This window comes from Patiria miniata, unplaced genomic scaffold (assembly GCF_015706575.1).
Source record: "Patiria miniata isolate m_02_andy unplaced genomic scaffold, ASM1570657v1 HiC_scaffold_1, whole genome shotgun sequence".
In the NCBI taxonomy this organism is placed as follows: Eukaryota; Metazoa; Echinodermata; class Asteroidea; order Valvatida; family Asterinidae; genus Patiria; species Patiria miniata.
The window spans coordinates 34,867,379-34,876,632 of NW_024037047.1; the positions used below are offsets into that span (position 1 = coordinate 34,867,379).

The window sequence follows — 9,254 nt, forward strand, 5'->3', positions numbered from 1 at the left end:
TTTGTGCTCTGTGTTTGCTGGAATTCGCAGTTTCCCCAATGTAAAACCTCAAAAGAAACCGCCCATTCTGGACAAACTCTCAGTGCTGAGAGTTGTTTTAAAGAGTTTGAACAATATTATTGCTCCAGAGAAAGCCGTGGAAAAGTGGGACTTCACGTTTTTGTTTTTTTAGGGTTGTTTAATCAAAGTGTCATCTTTACGGTCTTGTAACTTTTACATGGATAATCAATATATCGAATATTCTCGATAATGGATTTCCGTTATATCGATTATTGAAATTTCTGATATCGATGGCACTTAACTTACCGTTTGCATCAAACTCCCACATCTCTGAGCTCATCTGTATGAACATATAGACCATAGCTGTGGCGGATCGGAATGCTACACGGGTATCCTCAGACACAGCTCCACACATGACCTTCTCACCTCGAGCCCAGAGTTCATTGACCTGGGCCCGGATACCGGAGTACTCAACTTTCTTGGAGAGGTAGGCACAGGAACCAATCTGGAAAAGAACAATCACAACTGTTTCAGCATGTAATGTCCCGATCGTCCTAAAGCATATGTGGGCGAGACGAGCAGATCACTAGGCACAAGGTTCAAAGAACATTCCAACCTGAAGTTAGCCCCTTTAACAGCGGTTGGTGAACACATGCAAGATCACCAACACTCCATCAGCTTGGAAAATGTCCAAGTCATAACCAGGTAGGACCAGTTCTGGAAAAGGAAAATACGCGAAGCAATCGAAATCAGGACACAAAAGCCATCCCTTAACAGAGACACCAGATATGACCTGCCCGGCATCTACGACGACCTGCTGGTTTGTGATCGCCCAAAAGGTGGTCACATGACCGGAGTGGTTTAAGTCACTATGCTGAATGCAGATATTGTGATGACATCGAAAGCTACGTCGCTGCAATATTTCTGATTCCAAAAAGGTATCTAAATATTTCTCTTCACAACTGTTTGTTTTCCCAATGAAGATCGAACTGTTTCCTAACAATAAATCTGCACTTGTTTGTCGGAGGTTTATTGTTCTTAGCTGCGAGTAAAATCTTACCACAACTTAAAACTACATGATGATGATGTCGTATGCTATTTCCGAAAACTACATTGGTATCCTATATAATGCGGGTGGCACGGGTGGCTTATGCGTAAAGCACTCGCCTCTCACCAAGGTGACCACGGTCAGACACCTGGCTGCGGATCCTGGCCTGGCCGCGGATCACATGTGAGTAGAGTTGTACGTTGGTTCTCTCCTGTGCCACAAGGGTTTTTCTCCGGGCCCTCCGGTTTTCCTCCCTCCGGAAAAATCAAACACTTATCGATCTCAGGCTGTGCTCCGTGGTCATATATGGGTCGATGTGGCCAGCAGCCATAGGCGCCTTTACGTGCCAGCGGCCCGACCACGTTGTAGCCGCGTCCTTCGCAATTCAGCACACCGGCTGCCAGTAAGTATGATTAGCCTCCCAAATTATATTATAAATTATATTATATTATGTAATTTTTTTTTAAATTAAAAACAAATTGCATTGTTGTTGAGAACATTAGGGCCCACAATTTCCAAATGTCCACAATTTGGCGATCGTGTACAAAACATATGGGAGGTCTTCCTTAAAAGTTCAAGTACAAAACAAAGAGGGCCAATAGGGGTTTATGATTGAAGATGTTTACACACTTGTGTGTGTGGGTGCCCTGGCCTACAACAGCAATGTTCTGCTGTACCAAACATCTTTTAAGATCATATTCCACTTTAAGCTATAGTCCATCATTTGCAGCCATCCGAAATTAACTGGCGTAATTATTGTTGAAAAACATACTTGGTTGAAAGATAGCAAGGCGACTTAACTCCCTGTGAAATTATTCTTTCTGGCAAGCTGTCATTTTGAAGTAATCAACGAAAGAAGGCCTTTCCAACAGTGCGTCTTAAGACGCACCGTAGAAAAATTTGAATTAGTAGTTCGTTTTGTTATTCGGCAAAGCGCGCGCAAGCATTGGCACGACGCACACGCGGTTGCTATAATTCGTCGGATCAGTGTGCAACATCGCGTATAGCTGCAATCGGCTCAGTGAGAATGGGTCTCGGACGCTGAATTCAGGGCCAATTCAAAACATGATTCAGCAACTTTTGATTTGAAATTGAGATCCTAGGATGCTGTTTTTCTCGGAATATACAGCTGAAGCTGAGCTGAAACTTTATCAGGTTAGTTGTTCAGTATCCTTCATTAGATTTTGAACACTTTTGTTGCTTCAAACGAACAAAATGCACAAATTACAACTGATGGACTATATCTTTAACTGTACACACAGTTGTAAATTGACTTTACCAGGCTGTTCTTGAGTCTCCACATGTCACTTCTGCTGATGTATTGATCTTTAAAGACCAGCTCCACCAGGTCCAAACACACATCCTGGGTAGATGGGACTGGGTGCACCTCCACATCCTTGTAAGCACGTAGCTGAAAGAGACTGGCTATCGTCTGATCAACACTAATTATATCTGCAGGTTCAAAAGGAGTGGAATGTTAACATTTTAAGTTATTTCATATTTAGCCTTGGTCAAGGCGTTCGTCATTATTTGTCCATACGCGTTAAACGATCGGCGGCATATCCTCGCCATGCAGTGTGTAAAAATACAGCGCGAACAGCGACCTCATGCAGCCACTACCGGTATTTTAAATGCAATTCATCTGGATCCAGACAAGTGCCTTGGTCCAATCATCCATGTGAGGTTTTTGGGGTGGTGCTCATTATGCTAATAGCCTAAGCTGATCTTTAAAGTCAATTTCTTATTGGTCGATCGTTGCGTGGAAACTTGCATAGCGGTGAAAGTTCTTACGGCGATAACGTGTGACATGTACTGTACATAAAAAACACACACGTTGTTTGTCTCACATTACATACACACATCACCAACGCACAAAAAATGTGGTTTCTGACACGTCCGCAAAAGGCGAATAGCTGCAAATAATTTGATGACGTCAGGATTTACCAAGGCATGATTCGACACTCCACATATTAGCCCCGCCCACACTTATCTGTATTCGGATGCGAGGTCATGCGCTGGAAATCAAGCGAAAAAAAATTAAGAAAAACATCCATGTAAGCTTTCGCCTTTCATCAAGGCCCATCGTGGCTTCACTTGCCCGCATTCAAAGCGGCGAAACCGCGAAATGACTGGAGATGAATACCACGCACACGAGTGGCTTCTGACTCAATAATCTTTGCTCCAGTCGCTTCGGGTCTTCGCAACTCCGCCGCTCTAAGCCACGATGGCCTTGGCAAAAGGCTACCGACAATTGGACCCAGGCGTTTGTCTGGATCAAAATGACTTACATAAAATAGTGGCCGCATGAGGTCGCTTTTTGCGCTGTATTTTCAATGCACAGCATAGCGAGGATATACCGCCAATCCTTTTAATACACGTACGGACGAATAATGATGAACACCTTGACCAAGGCTATTTCATATTAAGATAAAAAGGAAGAAATGTGAAGAGAAGGAATTTCTCTTCATGTTTCACAATGGAAAGAAAGGTTTTGTTAATTCAGAAAGAAGTGCTTAGGGGATCCCAAGTGATTGGCAAGTCTGATCTTCTTTTCAATATTACAATTTGTTTCAACTTGTCCAGTTGAGCAGATTAATACTTCTGACATGAATAGTCTTTTATTGAAAAACAGACTGAATAAAACTACCTTTTCCTTTCTGCTGAAGGTCCGTCTGCAAAGATTTCACTTGCAGTAAGAGGTGGCTGGGGGGGGGGGGGGAAATGAAAATTTGACATCATCAGCATCGTCTGTTTGCCCAATTAAATAGGTAAAGTACATGTACGATAAAAAAAAACCAACAAACACATTACTATCTTGAAGGACCTGCAAGTTTTGGAGCGATGTGGTCCAATGGTTATGGTGTTCAACTCACGTGCTACTGTACGTGAGTTTGAACTTGACGGAGAACATAGTGATTGTGTTCTTTGGCAAGGCACTTTACTACAATTGCCTCTTATGTGTAAACAAATTTGATTTTATTTCCAGAAAAATTTCCAGTTACATGACCCAAACCTTGGGTACACCAGACCCAAACCATGACCACACCAGGTCTAAACTATGGGCACACAAGACCAAAATCATGGGCATACCAGACCCTAACTATGGACACACCAGGCCCAATCATTGGTACACCAGCATAACCAAGCCCTCACCATGGGCCACCAGGCTGGTTTCTTCATGACCACTGGAAAAGAGATGTTTTTATCTGACCTGTCAGTTTGATGCCTGCAGGTTGTTAGTGGGTATCTCAAAAGATGAATGTTAAGGGCTACAAGTGACATTTGATAAGCAGTTAGACAGAAAATTTCCAAACCATATGTTTGCCTCCAGAGTCCAGACACCACCATGTTATGCTGAAGATAACTGTTGTAAAGATATTAGAACTAATTGAAAACAGACTTAATAACAAACCAAACTTGTCAATGTAAAAGCTACCCAAGCCTCCATAGATGTACATGTATGTGTAGTACTGTGTGAAAAACCATGGCGAATTTGCCGATGAGTTAATGCTCTATCTACGGCCTGTTGACTCGAGGGTACATTTTCATTGGATGCTGGAAATTAGTTGTTACATACTGATTTTATGGATTTGTTTTTCCAAAAAGTTCTTGCTTGTGTTGCTTATAAATACAGGTAATTTCAATTGGAACCAGGCATTCATTGCCATAAAGAGCAGGAACCAGTATAACAAACAATGAAGAAGGGTGTTTCTTACTGTGCACATCCCAAACATCAACCCACCGTACATGTATGCCACCCTCTTAGATATGAAGAAAAATAACTCTACAAGCTTTCCATCAGAAGAAATTGAACATGTATGTACATTGTAGAATGTAACAAATATGAGTAGTCCTTAGATGCAGAACTCATAAATAAAAGGTGTGCTTCCCCATCAGAAAGGTTTTGTCTGTAGCCTGTATGCCAACAGAATGTTTCTCGTGAAAAAAAAAGGAATGTTTGGCAAAAAAAAAATATATACTCGGTCTCTGGTCAGCGCGCGCGTCAATTTTAATCATGCGCGTCAACCTTTTTTTTCCTTCAAATTAACACGGAAGCTACAACAACGCCCTTTATTACCGCACCTCCTCAAATTTTTGTACCAAGGAGCACCAAGGAATGGGGAAATTGCACCAAGGCAAATGATAAAGGGTACCAAGGCAAATTATGGAGGACACCAATGTATAATGAGGACACAAAAAAGCAAAATAATACCCACTTTGTCTGTACAATTCATGCTTGAAAAAAAAAAAAAGCCACCAAAAAACCCAAAAAAAACACGTCGCCGCATCAATTCCGGAACTTCGGTCTGACCAGAGACCAACTATTTGTTTTTGGCCTTACCAGCAGCAGTGGGGGAACACTTTTGAAAGTGGGAGGCTAAAGCACCACCAGTGCCTGCTGGCCATTGCAAATTTAAAAGGAGGGGGGGGGCTGGGCCAAACCTAATTATCAACCTAACAAGAGTAGGGGCCATGCCCTCCCAGTGGAAAAAGAGGGGGGGGGGGGGGGGATCAATGACCCCCGTCCCCCTTTTACAAGTAACACTAACCTGCTATCCTCATCAGGGTGAAATATCTCCAAAATGTCTCCAATTCGAACATGAGGAAATTCTTTTGGATTGATAACTAATTCATCTTCTGTATCAAACAAAAAGGAAATAACATAAAGAGTATAATAAATTTATGTTGCAGTCTAGACAAAATTATCATATCATGACTGTAATGATAGGTAAAACCGCTTTGTTTTTTAATAGGCTACCAAAAGAAGAGGTAACAATGATCCAACTATCAAAAATCTAAAGTTTTAAGGAGGCCGGGAGCCTGTAGCATACCGGGTGTTTGCCTATAATTCATATAGCCAACCAAAAACACAATGTCATTGCTGTTCAGTAACTTTCACTACTACATGTATGATAACCTCAGCTTTGGGGATATAGGGGGATACGAGGGGGTGAAATACGATGGGGGGGGGGGGATGGAGTGCCATCCCCATGCTAGGGGGGTCTGGGGTACGTCACCTTGGATGGAAAATTGGGCAATTGCGCTAGTATCGATCATGCAGCAATTAGTCGATTGTACTGTACGAGCAAAATGATAGTATGCCCATGCCTACAAGTGCGCACATGATAGCACATGCGGAAAGTCGGAATCTTTTGGTCTGGGAAACAGATTACCGCATAGGCTACAATGCGCACACTTGTATGCATGGGCATTGAAAAAACGACAGAATCCACCGATGTTTGTTGGGTGCAACTTACGTGATTATATGTCCAGAGGTTCATGTATAGTAGGCCCAGACAATGACGGAGTTTAGGGGCAAACTGTGCAGCGGTTCTGTGGGAAATGGCTGTGTGGTATCTTTTACCACTGCAAATCGACCACAGTCTAAAAGGATTCCGTTCGTAGCGATTCACACGCACAAACTAACGTTACAATTCACTGTATTTTATTCACTTTAACTACGTTAGTTTTAAGGTGCAAAAACACTACAGGAACATTCAACATCACATCTTCAAAAGTCAGTGAGGGGGCTTATAGGGGGGATATGGGGGGGGGTTCTGTGGGAAATGGCTGTGTTTTGATGAACGTTTTTGTACTTGCATGTAGTTGGTGTTTTGTAGAAGCAATCAATTTTGCAGGGTAAGCTGTCCATGGGGCTCTGCTCCGCGGAGCAGCCATAGTTCTAGGGGTAGGCAGGACGCTAAACATGTTTTTTTTAAGTTGCCAAAAGAAATTTTGGGGAAGATTCCCATACCTGGCCATCACTTGTCAACCTGTGCACAAACCCTATGGGACTGGTCTGAAAATTTGTAAGTGTTTTCTCAGCCAAAATTAATATTTTGTCCATGCTTATTTTGACTTTTTAGGATATTATCACTTTCTGATGGCTGATAGGTCATTTAAGGGAAAAATTACTGATGGCCAGATATATGGGAATCTTTCCAAATTTTGGATCAATTGACGAAAACTCTCTTGTTGACTCTAACTTCTAACTTCTAAGTTGACCAATTAACTAAAGAGGGCCCGTAACTACATAATCGCAAGTTGGTGGTTACTGTACTGGTCTGCACCCACTTTGTCTAATTTTGATTTTCACATTTAGGCTTAGTTTGTAGTTTATTTTTGCTTTAGAAGCATACTCACCCTCTTTATGGGCTAATCAGAAAGTGCTGCCTTTTTCAAATGTCTAATTTTTGCATACGCAAACGTGTGCAAACAAATCTGGAAATTTCACAAAAAATAGACATCTGAAAAAGGCAGCACTTTCTGATTAGTCTATAAAGTATAAAGAGGGTGTGTATGCTTCTAAAGCAAAAACAAACTACGACTAAGCCTTCATGTGAAAATCAAAATTAGACAAAGTTCGACATGTTTTTGTACATGGTGGAAGTGTGGCCTTTATTTACGGAGGTAGTCCAGTATTAATTGGCCACATTTATGGGGCTAGAGTTACTCAAGCTACACCCACCCTAGCCCCATAAATGTGGCCTATTTACTGGACTACCTCCGTAAACATAGGCCACACATCCACATGTACAAAAACGTGTCGCACTTTGCCAAATTTTGATTTTCACATTTAGGCTTAGTTTGTAGGGGTTTTTTGCTTTAGAAGCATACTCACCCTCTTTATACTTATAGGCTAATCAGAAAGTGCTGCCTTTTTCAGATGTCTAATTTTTGTGAAATTTCATGTTGAAATTTTGATACGCAAACGTGTGCAAACAAATCTGGAAATTTCACGAAAAATAGACATCTGAAAAAGGCAGCACTTTCTGATTAGTCTATAATTTTATAAAGAGGGTGAGTATGCTTCTAAAGCAAAAATAAACTACGACTAAGCCTTCATGTGAAAATCAAAATTAGACAAAGTTCGACATGTTTTTGTACATGGTGGAAGTGTGGCCTTTATTTACGGAGGTAGTCCAGTAAATTGGCCACATTTATGGGGCTAGAGTTACTCAAGCTACTAAACCCACCCGGCCTATTGGACGAAGTCTTCATTGCATTACGACTAACGTCCAGGACGAGAATTCTCTACATAAGACCACCCAAAATTTGGACCAGATTTTTGTTACGTTTTACCTCGTTACAGAAGCTTATTTCACGCCTACATTTTCTATGTGTCCTTACCTATTGGGCCGCTGGGTTCAGGAATTCCATATGTGATGCTGACCGACATTAATCAGGAAAATAAACTCTAAAGCAGCGTTAAACTTGTACGTGTTTGTAGTCTCTTTTCATCAGTTTATTCCCAGAGTCGTACGTCATGTACAATGTACGTGCGTACGAAAGCGCGCACGCACGCTAGCGCCCTCATTTGTTTAGTTTTGGTTGGAACCGTGTTGTCACTCCAGCCAACCGATGTCACGAAAACTCTCAACCAATGACCAAAGCCGAAACGTGTTTCTGGTAACTGGCGCGAAAACACGCTCGGTCATTGGATTAGCGACCGCGCCTTCAAGTAAGTGCGCGTGCGTATGAGGGTGGTTACTAAGCAAATCGCTCGTGCGCACTGCATATTCATGCTGCATAGTCTGGCCCCCGGACCAGACGTGATATGAGCGTCGAGAATAATTGTCCGGTCTAGGGAACCAGACTACACGCTGCACAGACGTACATCATGTACGACTAGAATAGACTCGGCGGTGAGAAACTGATGAAAAGAGTCTACAAACACGTACAAGTTTAACGTTGCTTTAGAGTTTATTTTCCTGATTAAGGTCGGTCAGCATCGCATATGGAATTTCTGAACCCAGCAGCCCAATAGATAAGGACACATACAATACTACGACGTAAAAATTGGCTTCTCCAACAAGGTAAAAATATTGAAAATATCGGTCATAAATTTTTTCGCCCGGTTTTGAGCACTTCATATCCTGGACTCTCTCCGTTACGTAGGGAGGAAAGGGAATCCACCTGGGCTACCACCCGGCCCTGCACACACAAACTGATTGAACCTTTTGAAGCCAGGCTAAACACTGTAACAGTTCATTTCTACTCACCGCTAAAACCCTTTTGGTGCACCCATAGCTTGCAGAGCTTCATCCCGCTTCAAATGAGCCCCTCTATGGCTCAGTAGCACTTGTGGAATGAGTGATATACTGAACGATTCTGTCCTGCAGAACCCGAAAGTGTACCCACCCCCATGGGCGCAGCCATACTTGACGTCGTTCGGATATTTTTGGGGAGGCAACGGACTGATATA

General features: G+C 42.3%; 1 protein-coding gene across 2 annotated transcripts in view; it reads right to left on the bottom strand.

The window, feature by feature from the left end:
* Positions 1–9,213, bottom strand: part of LOC119729183 (GATOR complex protein DEPDC5-like) — a 70,086-nt gene extending 60,873 nt beyond the window's left edge. For both annotated transcript variants that reach the window (XM_038201734.1, XM_038201725.1), the window contains exons 1-5: positions 9,052–9,213; positions 5,599–5,686; positions 3,696–3,751; positions 2,328–2,500; positions 307–505 (exon numbers count right to left, since the gene is read on the bottom strand). In XM_038201734.1, coding sequence (XP_038057662.1) covers positions 307–505; positions 2,328–2,500; positions 3,696–3,751; positions 5,599–5,686; positions 9,052–9,094 — 559 coding nt within the window. In that variant the 5' untranslated portion in view covers positions 9,095–9,213. The remainder of the gene's footprint in view (positions 1–306; positions 506–2,327; positions 2,501–3,695; positions 3,752–5,598; positions 5,687–9,051) is intronic.
* Positions 9,214–9,254: the final 41 nt, after the last annotated feature.